The 20,252-nt window shown below is 44.8% G+C and overlaps 1 protein-coding gene across 4 annotated transcripts in view; it reads right to left on the bottom strand.

The window, feature by feature from the left end:
* COQ8A (coenzyme Q8A) overlaps positions 1 to 20,252 on the bottom strand; it is a 78,915-nt gene that overhangs the window by 42,732 nt on the left and 15,931 nt on the right. For 2 of the 4 annotated variants that reach the window (XM_030557371.1, XM_030557369.1), the window contains exons 2-4: positions 10,310 to 10,504; positions 6,896 to 7,306; positions 5,566 to 5,632 (exon numbers count right to left, since the gene is read on the bottom strand). In XM_030557371.1, coding sequence (XP_030413231.1) covers positions 5,566 to 5,632; positions 6,896 to 7,306; positions 10,310 to 10,486 — 655 coding nt within the window. In that variant the 5' untranslated portion in view covers positions 10,487 to 10,504. Of the gene's footprint in view, positions 1 to 5,565; positions 5,633 to 6,895; positions 7,307 to 10,309; positions 10,505 to 10,747; positions 10,842 to 20,252 lie in introns of those variants that run through there. The other 2 variants (XM_030557370.1, XM_030557372.1) reach the window with 2 other exon arrangements.

Raw genomic sequence — 20,252 nt, forward strand, 5'->3', positions numbered from 1 at the left:
TTATTTTAAAAACACTACATTTCCTTTTTCACTGAACTCATTTAGCATTCATTGTTTTTCGGCTCTTTAAGGTATTTCTCAGCTCACAAAATAAAGAGATAGTTCACAAGAATGGTTAAGGGGAAGGTGACCAAACAAATATTGCAAATATTTAGGCTTGGCAAGATTTGATCGAAATAGATAGATGTGGGTAAACATCTAGCTCAGCTGACAGATGGAATCGACAAAAAGATATTGACTAGTAACAGTTGGTGGGAGCACAGCCTCCCCTCCTTGCTCCTGAAGGGATCAGGTGTCACTGGCCTTGCTGCAGTGCGGAGAGTCCTGGCTGTCATGGCACACTCCCTCATTCCTGTGACAGCTGGACAGCAATGGGCTCTGTGAGCTTCTGCAAAGCCAGTGACACTGGAACCCTGCAGGTGCACGGCTACGGTCCTGGCCCAGCAGAGCAGAGACCCCCAGCCAGGACAGTGAGGTAAAAAAGCACCCACCGCAGGGGAGGCCATCTTGGTGCTGAATGGCTAGGTCCTCCTCCTCCTTCTCCTCATGGCCCTAGGATTCTGCTCTGCCACGCCAAGAGCACAGGCTGCCCTTTCCCCTTTTGCCTATCCCTTGTGCTTGCAGGGATCTGATGTCACCAGCCAAATACAGAGAGCCCTTTGCAGCTCCACCATGAAGGCCCTGCTCACTCACTCAGCAGCCAGGAGTGTGGGAGCCATCCCTGAGCAGGAACTGTTCAGCAGCACCCAGGGATGGCTCTCATCCTCCTCCTCCTTGCATCCCTGGCTGGGGGGGTTTCTGCTTTGCCATGCCCAGACCCGCATCTTGCGCCCCAGATGTCTTGGGCCCCTCGACCATGCAGGGAGCCCCCAGGAGCAGCTTGCAGCCTCACTACCAACACTGCCCTAACCTTAACCGCAACCCCCAATCCTACACCCCACTTAATTTCCAGCAACTGTAAATATTAAAAAAATAAAAAAAATCTTAAATAAAAATTGAATCCTGCCAAGCCTACACATACTGCAACGGATTGATTAGACCCAACAAGACACGAATTTCAAGAAAATCCATTAATATTTGTTTTTCCAAACTTCTACATACCTACCCATCCCAAAGGCTGTGGTTTTAGGCCTACACTACCTGACTGTTTACCTCTGAATAGTCGAGAGCCTTCTATAACAAAATCCATACGCTTCCAGGCTGATTTTCAGAGGTGCTGAGCATCCAGAGCTCCCAGAGAAGTCAATAGGAGATGGAGCTGCTCAGCACCCCTGGAGGGGGCAGGGGAAGTCTGCTGGTGTCAAAATATGAAGTGTAACTGTCAACTATGTTTTACCCAGGCATATAAGTAATTTCAAGGCTACAGCCTACAGCTTTCTTCTCTACTAGTGTATTGTTTTAGACATGTGCCAGGTGCTTGCTAGTTCCCATTACGCTACAAACTGAAATGAAAACATGAGCCACTCTGAAAGCAGGTCCGTTCAAAAGGAATGCGCTCACTGAGCAACTGACATAACAAAGCTGATGGATGCAGAACAGTTTGCTACTGCTCTGCACAGCTTTCCAAGCTCTGAAGGTGAAAGTTATTTTCCCCTCTAGTAGCATGTGCTCTGGGTATGGTCATGTTGTACACTGCAAGCATTATACAGTGTGCTGAAGTGCAGGACAGACTGATCATCTGCATGCGACAGCTTTGCACAGCACAAATCTAGCCATTGGCATCGATTCCACAGCTTCCTGAGCACTAAACTCACCCCTCAAAAAAGTAAACAAAGTAAATCATCAGTCCTGAAAATATTTTAATACAATAAAAAGAACAGCACCTGTACTTTGTGGTGAGTTGCTCAGAAACCAATTACAGCTAGAATAACTCCACTGGAAGTTTCTAGCATTTAATAGCCTCAATAAAACACTAAGCTCAGCAGAACCAAGCATGTATAATACACGCAAGGAGAGACCGAAGTTCGGGGAAGGAATTTACTTCTAGTCAGCATTAAATTCCAGTTAATTCATAGTGTTCTATGCACACGCTGCAGGAAAGATTCCTCAAGCTTTAAGGCAGTCTACACCTCTGCTTCCAGGAAGACTGTGATTCCAGGCAAGTTCCCAGCAACAGACCACATACTTCACACCCTCCGTTACTGAAACCTCAAGCATTCCCGTTTCAGCATGAGGGCACTAATAAAGCAGCTGAAAGATGATGTGCTGTTAATTCCCATTAACCTGTGAGGTATGGTCACCCTAGAGGTTCCCCTTCACTGTTCAACATTTTGTCTCTCTTGCCCTGCCTCTGTTCTGTAGCATGTCTCAGCATATGGCTACACTTAGAGCTGCAAAGCGCTGCCGCAAGAGCGCTCCCGCAGCAGCGCTTTGAAGTGTGTGTGTGGTCGCAGCGCCAGTGCTGGGAGAGAGCTCTCCCAGTGCTGCACATACTCCACCTCCCCATAGGGATTAGCTTACAGCACTGGGAGCCGCGCTCCCAGCACTGGGGCAGTGTTTACACTGGCACTTTGCAGTGCTGTAACTTGCTGCGCTCAGGGGGGTGTTTTTTCACACCCGAGTGAGAAAGCTGCAGTGCAGTAAAGCGTCAGTGTAGCCAAGCCCCTAGACTCCCTTCTGCAGCCGTTTCCCAACCACTGGCAGTGTAACTGGTACCTCTCTTTTAGATCATCCTAGGTGTAGTCTTCTTGTCTCCAGCACATCTTCTATTGAGAGTACAAGCTGAAAGGAAATGTGGGGAGAGAACACTATGTAGCTACAGGAACTCTTCAGCAGATCTACTAGTCTAAACTCTGAAGTGGGCCATCTGCTTTGCTTCATGTTTACTCTGCCTTCTTTGAAAGGAAAACTAGTCTACTGGACAGGTCAAGGACGCAGAGCAGAGTTCAATTTCTATCTCAGCCACGGACTTCCTCTGCAACTTTGCACAAGTCACTTAATGTCCCTGTGCCTTAGCTCCCTGCATATAAAAATGGGAGTAATACATCTCCTGTGAGGCAGGAAATGACATCCACACAACTTGCAGGGTATCCAGTACCAATGATGAAGGCCATGTAAGACTTTTTCTGCCCTCTCCTCAAAGGAGAGTAATAGTCATTCAGAACCATTCTTCAGCTCACCACAGTTTCAATGGAAACGGCAAGCATTCGGCATCTCCAATAACCAGGCCCTGAGCTTTGAAGTTACTGTGATTACTGTTGCAGACAGCTCAAGGAATCTCACACAGGCAGTATACACAGCACCTGAGTTTTAAAATGTATTGTAAAGATTTAAGAAGAAGAGGGCATTCACCTCAGATTAAAACAAGTGAAGTAAAACCACTGTCTGGTGTTACCAGGTATGGATTTGCAGTATACTGTTTTTATTATTAAGTATATGTGCAGGCCAAAAACAGTTCTAAACTTAGAGTAAATAATGTACAAAAGCTGCCTTTAATTGTAAATGGAGCCAAATCTCCACACATACAGACCTCACACTTGCTTAAAGTATTCCGAAGTTACAGTTATCTCTCTCAAGCCAGCCAAGACCCAGGTCTCTTAATTAAAGAGCTTTCCCTCTTACTCCAGATGATCCATCATTCCCCTGATTCTGTGTTACCTTCTCCTTCCTTCAGAGGAGAAACACTCCTTCAAACATTAGCCAACCCAGCCACCAAAGGAGAGGCTTTGTCTATTGAATCAACCCACCTGCTGCTTAGAAGCTAACAAGAATCAACCCACCTCTTAGAAGCTAAGAAGATCACAGAGAAGATCATACTTCTTATTGTTGCAGAAAAGTCTTATCAGTTCCTGACACTATCAAGGAAGAACCCATGGTGGTGGGGAAACTGAACAAAACCCCCTCTGTTCCTTCACCAAGATCCAAAAAAGCAAATCAGGAACAAAGAAGAACAGGCTGAAAGCAATAGCCCAGCTGTTCTCAATTTCTAGCACCTCAGAAAGGAGAGTGATGTATGGAGGAGTGGTATGTTTTCCAAGTGACCCTGATTGTAAACAATGTACTCTCTGCCCCTCTCTGCCCCCTTTTTTTTTTTTTTTTAAATAATATTAAAGAAGTTTCACTTCTCTCCTCCCCACCCACTAAGGGTAACTTTCCAGCTTGAAGCATGAGTCAGCCATTCCTCACGCCAAAGTCTTGAATGCAGAGACCTGGAGCTGTATAACCACAGTACTGAAAGTCCAGAGACAAACAGCATGGACAGTTGCCATTTCACATCAAGCAACTAGCAGCAGGAAGCCAGGATAAATCTGGTTACATGGAAAATATGAATAGCCAGCAGTAATGCAACATGCTTTCTTCAAAACATGGGTTAGGCTGCAGGAAGCAATAATGTCAGTGCTTCAGGTCTGAGGCCTGTAAGCTCTCAGAGCTTCAAAAAAAATTGTTTTAAAAGAGATACTGTTGTTACTCCAAGAAGTGGATCATGATGCATTGTCTTTTTTATGCAGCAGAGCAGAATGAGGTAGGTAAGGAACCCTGCACTGAAATGCAGAGTTCAGATTCCCTGCAGGCGTTAGGAGTCTTCTCCCCGCATCCTGTAATTTAAGTGTTGCTTATCATAAGCAAGCTACACTGCAAGGAACTGTTCCTTTCCAGTTTTTTCCAGCATGCATAATCCACACAACACACACACCGTCAAATACAAGTAGGCCAAGGGACTACTCCTGTGCACTGGCAGGTCTAAACATGGTATTAATGATTTGGGGATGTTTAGATTGTGTGTGTGTGTTTCAAGCAGATTTTGTGAAGTCCTGATAGGTGTGAGAGGCTCTAAAAATACTAATTGAGAGAAAACTCACAATGTAATTATGCTGCATTTACCTATAAACAAAATGATCACATCTATACAGAAGGAAAAAAACAGGCTGCAAGTTTAATAATAGGGGACTGAGAATCATGTACTTCCACGAGCATTTTCCCATTTGAAATCTGGGTATAATACTTCCCTTATCTCACAGGGAGGATACTGTGCAGTTTCATTAACATTTGTTATGCCCCTTGAAATCTCCAGATGCAATGTGTTATGCAAGTGCCAGCTATTATTACTGCTATAAAGATGTTTATCTTGAAAAGCACCTACTCATTCAATATGAGCCCAATCCTGCAAGCCATTCATGATCAGAAATCCCACTGATTCAAGCAAGAACTCTTCACAAGGAAGGCTTACAGGATCAGGCCCTACATATCTTCCAATTAGAAAATGGTTTATTAATGAGTTAAATCCATCATCCATGTCTGTTCTGCAGGTAAGCTCCCCACCCTTCACCAGAATCATACATTTCATAACAATTGGCCACTAGTCAAGTGAACAGTATGGATCAGTTCAAACTAAGGCAAGCTACTGTAGTACTTCATGCTGTTGAAGTAACCAGAGGAAGAATTCCCTCAAAAAAGGATGCAAGTCTGCAGGAGCAGAGGCATTTTTATTGGATAACAGGCAACTAAACAAAAAACAAAGATGAAGGAACAGAGTATTATCATGGCCATTGACTAATACAAATGCATGCACAAGTGCCAGCCTCCCGCCCTCCCTGGCCCCCCACACCCACACACCCCTCACCTCACCTCCAAAGTTAGCGAGTCTCCCAAGCCGTGTGACTGGCACCTTCCGCTCTCGGGCCCGTTCACTTAGCTGCATGATTGGAAGAAACAAAAAAAGAAAAAATCCACAGTGAAACTCAGCTAAGAGAGGTTGATGCTACCAAAGAAAACAACAACATAAACTTATTTAATGCTTGAAGACCTACATCATGCTAGAAATCAGCATCCCACAAATCCCACCCTAGGTATTTCTAGGGCACCGATCCCTGTAGCCTCTAGAAGCTCATGTTTTTCCAAGTGAACACAGCATACCATGCAAACTGTAAACCAAAGCAAACATTAAACATCTCCAGGGGCAAATACCAGGAGAGCCATGGAGAGGAAGCAAGAGGGATAAAAAGGTTTGTGTTCACGTTTAAGTAGCCCATGTCTATAGCTAACTTGGCAACCCTTTGATCTACAGGACACACACCTTGCATTAGTGAAATTAATGCTCTTGAAAGTTACCAGGTTCATAGCACTATAGACTACCCCTCCAGTTACAGGTGCAGTACAAGCACAAGTGGGTTTACTAAAAGCAGCCCAGTGGGTTAAATCAACTGTGAATCCTGGGAACATCTGGAGTAGAGTTTGGAGAAGGAGAGAGAGACCAATGATGACAAATCTTCTCGCTGTGCACTCTGTCATTCCACTATAGTCTCTCCTCCCTCTTTCACGTGAGGGCATGGTAACCGAGTCAGCATTTGCAAGATTATGCCACTCTTAGGTATGCTTATATTCTGGGGTGGAAGTTCAAGCTTCCCATATGCTATCCTAACAGTGGGGGCCACTCTGACCTGCACTGATCACTCTCTCAGTTCAGAGGAATTCAGCATACACTGCCCACTCAATCTTTCACACTCCTACTGAGATTGCCATCAAGCCAGCACAGTCCCCTCCAGACCAGAATGGATTATTTCAGAGGACATTCCTTACACTGCCAAAGCCTACAGCTGTCTGCACCTGCTCCAAGTCTCAGTCTGCAAGCCAAGAGTAAATATAGACCCTTAATTATCCTAAGCATGCAGTGGCACATGAGGGCCCAGCATGGGGAGTGACAGGTGAGCACCTGTTAATAGAGAACAATTATAATTTCATGTACACATTTTAACCATCCTCTCACAGAAGATGAATTGGGGAGGGGGGAACACGCAGGGTGTGAGAACAACATTGCATAGACTAAAATTAAAAGACACCATCCCCTTACCACCCAGGTAACAATAAGCCAAATTCGGAGGAGGAGAAGCAGAAGGAGAGGGTGAGGAAGGGTGATTATGTGGCTAAAGCAGAGGACAGGAAATTAATAAATACATACCATTTGTTTGTGAGGTTTGTGTTCCGGATCAGTTTTGGCCTGCCTGGCTTTATCAATATCTTCAGCTGTTAGCCCACTGACAGAGGAATGGTCCTGGTGAAAAGCCCTGTTTTGCCCAATAGCAGCAGCAAAAGGATTTCCAGGGTCCCTAAAGCCTCCAAATAGCTTTGCATTCACTTTTGCAGAGAAGGGAATTTGCCCTGGGCTTGTATCTCCAATCTCGCTGACATTTCTAAAAGGTCCATTTGTGGCGTAGGTGTAAGCTGGACCCTCTGTACCGTTACCTTTGTCAGGCTGGCCTGGAGATGAGTAGTCCTTTGTAGCATTTGATGACTCTGGCCCCGAGAAATTGTAATCGCTCCCAAAATCCTCACCGAGATCAGTTAAGTTTTCTTGCTGTTTACCCAGATCCTGCAAGTAACATTGGAATGGGTCGGAAACCAGAAATTTAAAAAACCCCACAGGACACTCAAAGATCCTCTCAAATGCGCGTGTAATTAGGTCGTACTGATTTTAAGGGGAGGTACTCCAAGGTATAGCCAGTCAAATCCACATCACACACACAGTCTGGGTACACAAGAAGGTACAAGAATTCTAGAGACCATTTATATGGAACATAGTACTTAGCTACTATAGTGATGGGTGCAACAGATCTGATGACAGAAATGATCTGCTATTTCCCATCTGCCCGCCCCCAGTATCCCCTCACACATCCTTCCATCACTCAAGACTTCAGTTTTCATCCTTCTTGCACTCTTCCCCATTATTCATGGTTTAGGTATTTTTACACCTTAAACTCTTTCAGACATGCTAATTGAATGTCTAATTGTAGAGCAATTTAGCTCAGCCCCACATGACTGATCCCATGAATAACAGAAAATAGTATTTCTTTAACCAGCCAGTAATTTATTGTAGTATTTGTACATTTCACTGTGAGCATGATTATTTCGTGCTTAAAGCAAGGGTGTGACCTCACAGCTAAGCTCAATGTGAGGTGTTGCTGGGCAAACTTTTCCAACCCAGATCTGCCAACACACTTGGGTCTTGACTTGTGATACCTGCCTTGCTATTCTAGATATCTGTGAATGTCAGAAAGTGATTGACAGCATCAAAGCAAGAAACAGAGCATTAACTCAATGAACTGTCTAGTGCCCCTGGGACTCCAGTTACCTGCCTCAGCCATAAATTGACCCTGTTGCTGAGAACTGTAACCAAATCCAAGTTTTAATTCTTTTACAGTCAGGCAGATAGCAGCATATCCTAGGCTCTTTCCCAAATGCTAATCATTTTTCCCCCATTTGAGGAAGAAGTGCAGGACACAGCCCTTCCTGTTATGCAGGCAGGTCTCGTGTAATTCCCAGCACCAACATTACTGAGAGAGGAAAAAATCTTTAATCAGGGCGGCGGCAGCAGCCACGTCCCACCAGGGGTATGAAGTGAACAAATTTCTTCTTGTCATACTTGACCATTTAAGACTTAAGATAATTCTTAATATTCGGCAAGGAATGCAAGGGATGGAGACAGTTTCATTTACAGCAGAAGGCTCTTTTTTCCATTATTATGAATGATCATGTAGCCAGGTGTCCTGTATAATGCAGACCATAGAATCTCATCCAGTGATTACAGCATCAAACCCATAACTTGTGTTTCAGCTATAGCATCTCTTTTAGAAAGACATGAAAGTTTTGATTTAAAGACTCATGTCCTCCCAGGGCACTAAGCGCCAGACTTTCAAGAGACGTCAACACCCTCGGCATGGAGCACTTTTGTAAGTCTGGCCATAAGAATCACAATAGGATCTCCTGAGCACCTTTGAAAATCTGGCCTTTATTTAGGTTCCTATATGGGAAAATGACTCCTTTGAAATTCCAGCCAAATTGTGGGCACTAAACACTTGAAAATCTGACCCTGAGTTCTTCAGAAAATACTACCTGCACCAAGGAGTATGGCAGAAGAGTTGCAAAGCAGCAGAATTCCACAGAGGAAACAAGAACCGGCTACGTGCAAAGGCAGAAAAAAATTCACCTTATACAAGTCCATTCTCATAGCCAAATGAGAGAGGTAATCACTAGCAACCAAAGTTTGTAAATATTTAAGCTGCTGACCTTTCCTTTTCAATATTAGTCAGACCTTAACTTTTGACAAGAAAGCTTTTGGTCCATAACTGGGATTCCCATGCATTACCACAATATAAATAAGTTATCTGAAGGGACAAAAAATTCCTACTGGATATTTATCCTACTGGAGAACAAGATCTCCCATTTGTTTTGTGTTTTCATACCACAGTCTCAGGAAAGAGTCCTCTAAACCTTAAATCCTCAGCCCCACCTCATGACTCTCTCCCAGGGAAAACAAAAAAGCAGCCATGAACAGTAGACCTCCCAAGTATGTCTTCGCACTTGGAACACACCATGCTGTCCTTTTGTGCTTGCATTTCAGCACCTTGCCTGCTCACGAGAGCATTGCTCTCAAAGCACTTCAGAGTGCATGACTCATCCATATGCAAATCCCTTCACCTGTGCACAGAAACAAGAAGGTGTGTGCCCACTCCATTTACCCAACAAAAGACAAGTACCCAAGAATTCTGGTTTGGTTGTGCGAGAGTCACTCAAAGCTGCTGTATTTCAAGAATACTGAAGAATGAGGTTAAAAAAAAAAAGATCCCCCACCCAAACTGTAGAAATCACTATTTTGACAAAGATAAGATAATTTTCTTCAATATTCTAGAAGCTATTACCTGAATTTTCCATGGTTTAGCATTAACAGTCCACGCCTTATAATACCAACAGACCTTGTCTATGGTCTCAGCATCCTGCAGTAGCTGGAAGGACCCTATGTTACTCCTAGGGGAATTCTGTGCAGAATTTATGTCCCCTTTCTTTCCTCCCCGGTAGAAAAATGATTTTGATGGGGAAGCAAAGGGAAGCCACAAGAGCAGTCATGCAACCCTTCACAGCAGTATGTTTTCGGTGCCCAAGGCAGCCAGCAGAAGAGCAAATCACTGTGAGGCAGGAGTCAGGACTAGGGAAGACCCAGCTGGTGGCTCCTACCCTGTGCCAGGCTCAGCTGCTAGTCATGGCTGGGGAGGATGGGACTTCCTCATCCCCTGCACAGCATCCAGGGCCAAGTCAAACCCACCACACAGTGATCTCCGACCTCTGTGCAGCCAGTGGCCTGTGCTACCCAATGTCATGCTGGAGCCTCCACATTTGACAAATAAAATTTGCAGAATTTTAAAATACTGTGTGCAAAAGTTAATATTTTTGGCACATAATGCTCTCAAGAGTACTATGTTCAGAGATCCACCCATTACCTCTTAGAAGACAACCCCTTTCACAGACGAGTAATCTACAACCTATGAGAGAGAAAAGCTTAGCCCTGGGAAATGGCGAACGCATACAAAATCTTCCTTACCTGCATCTTTCCCATGGCAGCACTGAATTGCTCTTCAACAGTGGTCTGAAAGGTTCTTGCAAGGATAGCTGCATCACCACCACCAATTCCTTGCCGCAGCTGTCCTACTTGGGTCTCTATGATGGCCTTACTGAGCTTAGCCAAGCCTCTGATCAGCATGATGGCATCACCTGCCATGACTGACCCCTTTCAGCGCTGAAAAACACAGAGAATCATGGAATACAGCAACAGTAAGCAGCTGAAGACTTTCTCTTATCAAACTGCTCATGAGAGTCCTGTGCTTCCCTGCAGAAAATGTCAGGGAAGCAAAGGGAAGCCGTGTAGGGGAGGGGAAGTGACTATGGGCACAGTGTTGGGGAGGAACTGCCCCCCAAAAAACACAGACAAGGCATGGGGGGCGCATGGGGTTACGTGCCCAACACACACACACACACACACCTCATTTCTGCAAGCACAGACTGCCCAGCTGAAGGAGGCTGCCTCTGGGCTCTGATGAATCTGCAGCTGGACACCATATCCTAGGTCCCAATGCCAGTTGTGCTCCCCTTCTGTGTGCCTTTCTGTGCAACAGTGAGTGCCCATGATGGGGCTAGGTGGGGGAGGGGAAAATGAGGGAAGGAGGGGCGAGGGGGTGGGGGAAAGGCAGTAGGAAAAGAAGGGGATAGAATAAGGCAGGGGGAAGGGAATGTGGAAGTGAGGGGAGAGGGATGCAGAAGAAAAGGAGATAGGGGAAATCATGAGTGGGGGAAGCAGGATCCCGGCACAGCATCCTCTCAGCAGCAGCTGGGGCTCCCCTGTTAAGCAGGCCCATCAAACCCTCATCCTGACAAGCTCCATCTCCCTACACCTGGACCCCTCTGATGAGCCCCCCCACACCCAAACCCCCACTCAAAGCCCCATTCCCCTAGCACCCAGACCTCCTCTGCTGAGCCACAACCAGCTTCACCTGGATCCCCTGCAGAGACCCACTGCACCTGCACCCAGAACCCCCAAAAAGCTCCTGTGCATCCAGAGCTCCTATTGAGACACCCCGAAACCTCTCCCCCACACATGGATTTCCCTCCCCCCCCCCCCGAGCCCTCCATACTTGGATCATGCTGGGCTGAGCCTGCCTGCCACACCTGGTATAGAGGGGCAGGCCCAGCCCTTCATTGTGTCAGGGTCAGGTGCAGACTCACTGCCAAGTCGCTGTACTGGGAGCGGTGGGGGCTTCAGGGTGATCTCCCACCTCAATGCAGTCAGTGGCCTGTGCTCCTCACTGCCATGCCGGAGCCACATTTATTTATTGACACACAAAATTTGTAGAATTTTGCAGAATTTTAAAATAGCGTGCATAATTTTTGGTACATATTTAATATTTTGGTACATAATTCTCTCAGGAATAAATTGCCCTCCACCCCCTTTGGGCAATTGCTTATCTTAGGAACCTTCACTTAGAGATCCAATAGCCAATTGGCCAAACTGAATGCCAGCCAAAAAGAAGCCCTGTTCCTACAAATGTGCACAAAGGACACTATTTCAGGACTCACATACCTTTAGGTCAATAGAGAACTGTTCTAGGGAAGGCAGGGTTAGGTAAAACCAATAAACATAGGCATATGGTCCCACTTCCCTCCTACTCTATGCACAAAAGCATCAGTGTATGTGTTTGACATCTGATTATCAAGGTCTGAAAGATTTCCTTAATATCTACATCCTGCTAGTCTGAGTGAAGAGTACCTGTAACTGCCATGCTCTCTCATTTGCATACCCACTACACTCATGCCCAATTAATGTACATGGATACATCTTCACTCCCCCACCAGTAAGTAAACCCTGACTCTAGTTAGTTAATTCTGTCCCACCAAAAATAGTATTGCTAGCCCCCGTTGCACCACATGCACCCCAGTGGGTCAATTCTCAGCTCTCACATACACACACAGTTAGACTTGTTCTCAGCTGTTCTCCTCCAACCATCCGCAACAAGTGAGTTCTAGGAGTCCCTTCCTCCTTTCAGAGCTTTGTTGCTGCACCACCTCCTGGCCATGAAAGAGGTACCCAGCCTCCCAGCTCCAACTTTCCATGTGGGCCACTCTACTGCTCCCTTTTCTTACATGAGAGGTATGGTTGCATTGCTCTGTTTCCCTTCTCTCCCCACTCATACGAGGAGCAGCACTCCTGCCTCTCTTTCCCCCCTCCTGAAAAATAACTAGTGGCACTTAACCATTCTGCTGTTTTCCTCCCCCTTCCTAAGTAGGGGCCAGCAGGCTCCGCAACCATGCTCACCTGGACATAGTTCCACTCACTTCTTTTTAGGTGACAAATCTGAGGAACTCTCCCAGATTGAGGTGTCATTAGAGGAGGTTTTGGAACAAAATGATAAACAGTAAGAAGTCACCAGGACCAGATGGTATTCACCCAAGAGTTCTGAAGGAACTCAAATGTGAAATTTTAGAACTACTAACTGTAATTTGTAACCTAAAATTTAAATCAGCTTCTGTACCAAATGACTGGAAAATAGCTAATGTGACACCTATTTTTAAAAAGGGCTACAGAGGTGATCCCGGCAATTACAAGTCGGTAAGCCTGACTTCAGTATCGGGAAAACTGGTTGAAACTATAGTAAAGAACAAAATGTCAGGCACGTACATGAACACAATTTGTTGGGGAAGAGTCAACATGGTTTTTGTAAAGGGAAATGATGCCTCACCAATCTACTAGAATTCTTTGAGGGGGTCAACAAGCATGTGGACAAGGGGGATCCAGTGGATATAGTGTTCTTAAGATTTTCAGAAAGCCTTTAACAAGTCCCTCACCAAAGGCTCTTAAGCAAAAAAACTGTCATGGGATAAAAGGGAAGGCCCTCTCATGGATCGGTAACTGATTAAATGATAGGAAACAAAGTGTAGGGGGACCCCGCCCCCACTCCAACCCCCCTCCCACTCCCTGTCCCCTGACTGCCTCAACCCCTATTGCTGCCCCCTGACAAGACCCCAGGACACCCACTGTAGGGGGACCCCACCCCCATCCAACCCCCCCTGCTCCCTGTCCTCTGATTGTCCCACCCCCTATTCACACTCCTAACCACCCCCTCAGGATCCCGCTCCCTATCTAACCGCCCCGCTCCCTGCCCCCTGACAGCCCCCCTCACCTCCAGGACTCCCATGCCTATCTAACCCCCACCTTCCCTGTCCCCTGACCCACCTACCATCCAGAACCTCCACCCCATCCAACCACCCCCTGCTCCCTGTCCCCTAACTGCCCCCCAGGACCCCACCCCCCATCCAACCCCCCCGTAGTTTGTCCACCTCTGTGCTACAGTAATACAAATAAATAAGCCAAAAGTGCTTTCTTCTGGGCATAACTGTTCCTCATATTGGAAGAGCCATGAGTGCAACATAAACAGGACACTCACTACTCTCTCTGTGTTGTGCCAAGCAGGTTTGCAGTTACGCGCAAAACAGTGTTTTCTTTTTATTTCACTTTCGTCTCCAGCTACTTCACTGTACAAATGGTCCTCCACAACAGTCTTCAGGACTCTGAAATGTCTCCTATACAGTCCTGGCTCACCCACTCACTCTGACAGAGAGCACAGAGGCAAACACTTGGGCAAGGATGCCTTCTAAGGCTCGATCCTCAGTTGGAGGAGAATTCCCTATACTGGCCTCAAGATAACGTCCTTAACACTTCTGCCTGCAGCCTTCATTGGGCACTGCCAGAGTTACTGTGTATTTAAACTGTTTCCTGGGTAACTGCAAAGGCATGTTTTCATTTTTAGAGTGTGTTCTGTCAACATACACACACACACACAATATTATATACATATGCACAATGATTATAAACGGTTAGTACATTCAAGTGCTATAAACTCAGACAACAGCACATATGGTATTAGCCCTACTGCAAGCCATTAATGACTGAATCCAGTTATTTTCTGAGCAAATGCAAAGATCCTTCTTATAAGCCAGCTCCGTTTATCAATCACACAGAAGTGGCATGTGTTTCCTTGCACTAAGATCGCTGAATTCCAGGGAAACCTAAGTGTTTCTGTAACTCAAGTTACAGGAGTATTTGTTTAATATAACAGAATAATTAATGCCCAGCACTAAGGGTAGTCCAAAGTAACAAAAAAATATCAATTATGTGGGTCATGCTCTAACTACAGCATAAATCACACAGCCAGAAACACTGGTGCTGACAGTGTACTTGTGGTACAATGAAACCAATACAGGAGAATTAGAATTAAGGCTCCACATGCCACTTTTTTGCAGGGGTCACTTTGCAGCATGTATCTATAGGCTTCAGAATAGTAAAAAAAGAGACCAAATAAAACTTTGATTTCTGAATTTCACTACTTTGAAGAGTTTAAAGTCAGCCTATTAATATTAATGCAAAGTTGCTTTATGTATTTTTAAACTTAAAAACTGTCTTGTAAGATAAGGAAAGAGGTTTACTACATCTATCAACAAAAGGTTTTTTTCATCCTTAAACACTGGAAGTTTTTGCTCGGTCTTAACTTAGGGTATGGCTACACTTGAAATTTCGGAGCGCTGCCGCGGCAGCGCTTTGAAGTGTGAGTGTGGTCGGAGCGCCTCTCTCCCAGCGCTGCACGTAAACCACATCCTCTACGGGTGTAGCTTGCAGCGCTGGGCACTGATTACACTGAGGCTTTACAGCGCTGTATCTTGCAGTGCTGAGGGGGGTGTTTTTTCACACCCCTGAGCGTGAAAGTTGCAGCACTGTAAAGTGCCAGTGTAGCCAAGGCCTTAAAGAAGTATCTGCAGCATTATCCCTGCAAATCAGACTGAGGGGGAAAAAAGTAGGCAGTATAGTATTTCAGCTTAGACTATAATGCTAAGTATACAAATTCACCATTATGAAGTAGTTAGGGTTTAATCTCGTGTTTGCAGTAATGCAGGCAAAGATCACTGTTGAACACACACACTTCATTTTTTACACACTTGGAGCAATGAAAGAGATGGTGCAGTTACAGCTACCAGAACAAAACCAATGGAATCAGGGAAAATAAGGGACTGCTTTTTAACATGGTGTCCTTCTAATACAAGTTTAAAGAAAACTATCTGGGTAGAGGAAGAGGAGTTCATGAAATTGTTCTGTTACCATACCATAAAACAATGTGGGTGATAAGACAACTTATTTTGGAAGACTTATTAATTTTGAAATTAACAGAGAAATTAAAGTTACAAATGGAAATCATATATTGCTCAATGTGCCCTCATCCTCCACAGCTAAATATATCCATGAGTAAATATGACCAGTTCCTCTTTGTTAGTTTTAGCTGTATAAGAGATACCGGGCCAGATTTGCTGCTGACAAACCACCACTGATTTCTATGGTATTACATCCACTTGTGCCTGCAAGAATTTTAACCCTACCACTCTTAAGTGTACTGTGGGCCATTTGAAAATGCAAAGGCCTCAGTGATGTGCCCTTGTCCTGAGCTGTAGAAGGACAATTTACTGGAAGCAACGCATACAATCTGGTACTCTCCTTCATTCAGCTAAAGAGACATGGTGAGCTCATTTCTATAAAAAGGTGGGGAGGAATGTCACAAAAAAGTGTTTAAAATAATCAGTGTTACACTTTCCTATACGATATTTGTAGGGTATCAAATCAGAAGCCACCACACTAAATAGTTCCGGAGTCCACTATGAAGCAAGATTTGAAAGAGGGCTCCAAATCTCCTATTATACTAAATCCCATTACAAACATCAAAAAGTAGATCATATGAAGGAAAAGGGCTTATCCACACCCGGCTAAATTGGAAATAAGTTTGCTTGCTTAACTGTACACAGGGAATACAGAGTATCCCTGCTATGTTTTTGGTTTGTTTTTTGTTTTTTGTTTTTTTTTTTGGGGGGGGGGGGGGGGAATAAGACCCATAATGCCCTGGAGAGCTTACATTCAATTTGATCAAAACCCGGGCACAACTGAGGTGCATGAAGAGGGGAGAACATCAGTGCTAAGGAGGCCACCAACAAATGAAGGCTGACAGAAGTGAGTCTCAAACAAGCTTAGTGCTCAAGAGAGCACATAAAACTCTTATTCTGGAAGAGATGTGGAAAGCAGAAGTCAACGAGACTACCAGGGTGAGTAGAGGAAAGCATGGATGAGAACAACCTTTAAAAAAGGAACAACAGGTAATCACGAAGAAAAGAAACACAAAGATTATTTATTTTAATGATATCAAGTGAAGGATCCAGGAAGAGAACAGACGGAAGTTGTTAAACTGAAAATGGTGAAGGGGGGGGGGGGGGAGAGAAAGAGAAGCACATCACAGCTGAAGAGGGTTTGGCTGTTATTGAGTAGAGGGACCAAACTTTTGTGAACACCCACTGCAACAAGCAGGTTTTGTTCTACAAGGACTCTGTTCCACTAGGACTCCACCTACGTTACTAAAAAGACTGTGCTAGCAAATGCTCAATGCAAAACTTTCTTAAGGAGTGGCTTCAGCCTCAGCTTTTCAGAAACCATTTTAACCACATTGTACCCTGCCTTTGCCATTGTCAGGACAGGCAGGCAGAGACTACTATACTTTGCATCCAAGGTATTGACAAACTGGGCCTGTTTTTATGGTAGCAGGTTTATGAGCCTGTCTAGAATAGGACCTGTGGCTGGCTGACAGACATCAACCATGGCTTATTTTCCTAGTATAGACAGGGCAACAGTGTTTGAGTTAGTTAACCTTTTACAGCTTAATGCATCTCTGGAAAGAGTCCCATAGCTCTTAATATGGGGGAAGGCAGAACGCTATTGATGAGGCTGGAATCAAGTCACTCTAGAGTATATAACAAGGTGAACATGGTAGGGTTTTTTTGTTTTTAAGCTATATGTCACACCAGTGAGTAATCTGCTCTCCTGCTACTATACTGAATTTCAAACCCAGCTGAAACCTTGCAAGCTAAATCAAGGAATATAGCAGAACACAGCATGCTATTAGGAACAAGCAGGGAGCCAATATGTATTTTAACTTTTTCTTCAGAGGAGTTGTTGCAACATTATAATGAAGATTTAAGGCAAGTATCACACAAGAAGTGTGCAGTTATAACAAGGCACTCCCTCAGAGTGTATGGTGAGGCATGGGATCAAAGTCCAGCTGTATAACCACTGGACAAGAACCATTATCAGATACAATTTAGATTCTTGCATTTATAACAGCCCCTCCACAATTAAATTAAAAAAAAAAAGAATGAATCAACTGGTCAACTTCTGACCCCTATGTGGTTCTTCTACCACATACCGGTAGTCAAAGCTTGTGAAAGACTTCACAGACTGGGACCACGTCCACATTACAGGCACTAAAGCAGCATAAGTACGGCCATGTAGCTATGCTGCTGCAGCCCCGTAGTGTAGAGAGAGACTACAGCAACAGAAGAGACTTTTCTGTCACTGTAGAAACTCCACCTCCCCAAGTGATAGTAGCATTCTGTCAACCTAGCTCCATCTACACCGGGGATTAGGGCAGCACCACTATGGAGCTCAAGGGTGTCGATTTTTCACACCCTTGAGTGCAGTAGCTATATCACCATAATTTTTTAAATGTAGACCAGACCTGGGTCTACATGAGTTTTTTTCCAAAATTATCATCATTGCAGCCACCGTTATCTAATCCAGACAAGAAGAGACTAGGGATGCTGGAAGCTAATCTATGATAGTCTCCCCAGTGGCAACCAGCTTTGGAACTCCACTAGTGGTGGCAGGAGTACGTATTTTGGAGAAAAGCGCTAATAGAGACAATAGAGACACTCCGTGTGTGACCATGAATTAAGTGTAGCGGGCTACAGTCGGGAAATGAAGAATACCAAGCTCTTATAGAACGCTTTTCATCAAGATTATTTCTACTTCCCCTTGTACATCTGATCCTATGTCCTTACATACTACACTAGTAGCAGTTTCATTTACAGCCTCTTCAAGTTTTGCCCCCTTACAACTTTCCCATACCCCCATAGCAGAACACCAGGTCCTCAACAGAAGTGTGTTCTCATTAACTGGCTTTCTTGTGTCCAGACTCACCCAAATCTCAACTGAGCAGGGAGCATAACAAACAGTAACATTTAAGGGGGCGTGGCCATTTCCTCTTCAAGAAAGGAATCAAATCAGTCAATAAAAGAGCAGGATTTTACATAATAGACTAAAACCTCCAACAACAAGGTTTGTTTAAAGAACTGACTGGTTGTATAGCCAACAAGTCAATTCTATTTTAGGAGTCACGGTACATTTGCAGGGTGGCCCTGACATACAATTTAATTAACCTGTAGAGTCTCAGAGAACATTTTTGTAAACATCCTTGCACAAATTTACCAGTGACATTTAAAACTGAAGCAACATCAAATATAGCCAGCACTCAACCTCCTTCCCCAAAATTTCAAGATTAGTACTCATTTTGACTAGTACTGGCTGACTAGGAAGCCTGCACAAGCAGTTTTCCCCATACATGGTTTGAAATACAATATAGAGATTTTAAAAAAAAAAAAGAGTCTGATGCTGGCTTTGGACAATTTGAGTGGGTGTGCTGTCTACTTTATTTTAGGCACAGATACATCAGTGCAAAATGAATGTTCTAGACTGATGGTTTTATTTACTTCATTCTGATTAGGTCAGACATTGTCTGGAGAAATGCAAAACCTTAGTCATGGTCCACGTGCCTGGAATTGATTAAACCTCTTTCTACGCCGGTCAGGGATCTAGAAATAATTCACTTGCATCAATTAAGATACTAATGTGAGACTGCATTATAGGCCACTTGCTGCACTCAGTACATCCTGAAACACTACAGGTACCCTGCTAATGCACGTTCTACAGCCCAAATTCTACTCTCAGTTCCACTGGTGTAATTTATTTGATTTTGGTGGGGCAGCAGGTGTGTAAATTAACACAGAATTTGGCCCATGCATCAAAAGCATGTGTCTCCCAAGTCTGAAGTTTCACACTGGGAAGACACATGAACAGTTCTGTGCTTCTATCATTCTAGTCAAGATTTTAAAATACTGTTTTGCAAAGATAAAATTCGATGCTATTCTTGGTTTCTCCAGGAATCCATAAAACAAGCTGCATGAAGCTCACACATCAGTTGGGCCCTGCAGCAGCAGGATTCCAGCACCCGAAATCTGGACCAGTCATGCCCCAAGCTTGATTCCTTCTTTTAAGGAGGACTGACCTCACCGTCCAACTGGCCTCATATACAGTAACTCTTCAAAGTCATTCTGGTTAACGCTGTTATGTTGCTGATCAATTAGGGAACATGCTCATTTAAAGCTGTGTCATGCTCCCTTCTAACGTTGTTTGGCAGCCACTTGTTTTGCCCACTGCTTGCAGGAAGAGCAGCCCATTGCAGCTAGCTGGTGGGGCCTGGAACCAGGGTGGACCGGCAGCCCATCAGCTCCCTGCTCCCTTAAGTTCCCTGTGCTGCTGCAGCCACCCAGCAGCTATCCATCAGCAGTTCAGCTGTTCCTCCCCCCACTGCCATGTGCTGCTCCTGCCCTCTGCCTTGGAGCTGCTCCCAGAGACTCCTGCATGCTGTGCAAGGAGGGAGGGTGGGCTAATGTCAGGGTGTTCCCCTCCCCCATGCTCCATACAGAGCAGGGAGGGGATGCGGATGGAGAGAGACAGAGAGAGCTTGGGGTAGCAGCTGATGTCTCAACTTCCTGATCCACTTAAGACGACAACGCACTTAAGAGTGGGTCAGCTTACTTAATGGGGCAGTGTGCATCTCTCTCTCCCACACACAAGATGTGTGTCTGCCTGCTATGCTGTCTCCCCTCCTTCATGTTCGTGCTGCCTTGTGTGAGAGGCTACATTAACAACATGCTAACCCTTAAGGGCTCAACCAAGCGCTAGTTCATCATTTAGCAGTAAAGCATTCCCTGAAAAATATCCCTCTCTCTTCCACCCTCTAACTTCACCACCTAAACAAAGCTTCACAATTATTTTAAGGCTTGGCTAC

Source organism: Gopherus evgoodei, chromosome 3, assembly GCF_007399415.2.
Source record: "Gopherus evgoodei ecotype Sinaloan lineage chromosome 3, rGopEvg1_v1.p, whole genome shotgun sequence".
In the NCBI taxonomy this organism is placed as follows: domain Eukaryota; kingdom Metazoa; phylum Chordata; order Testudines; family Testudinidae; genus Gopherus; species Gopherus evgoodei.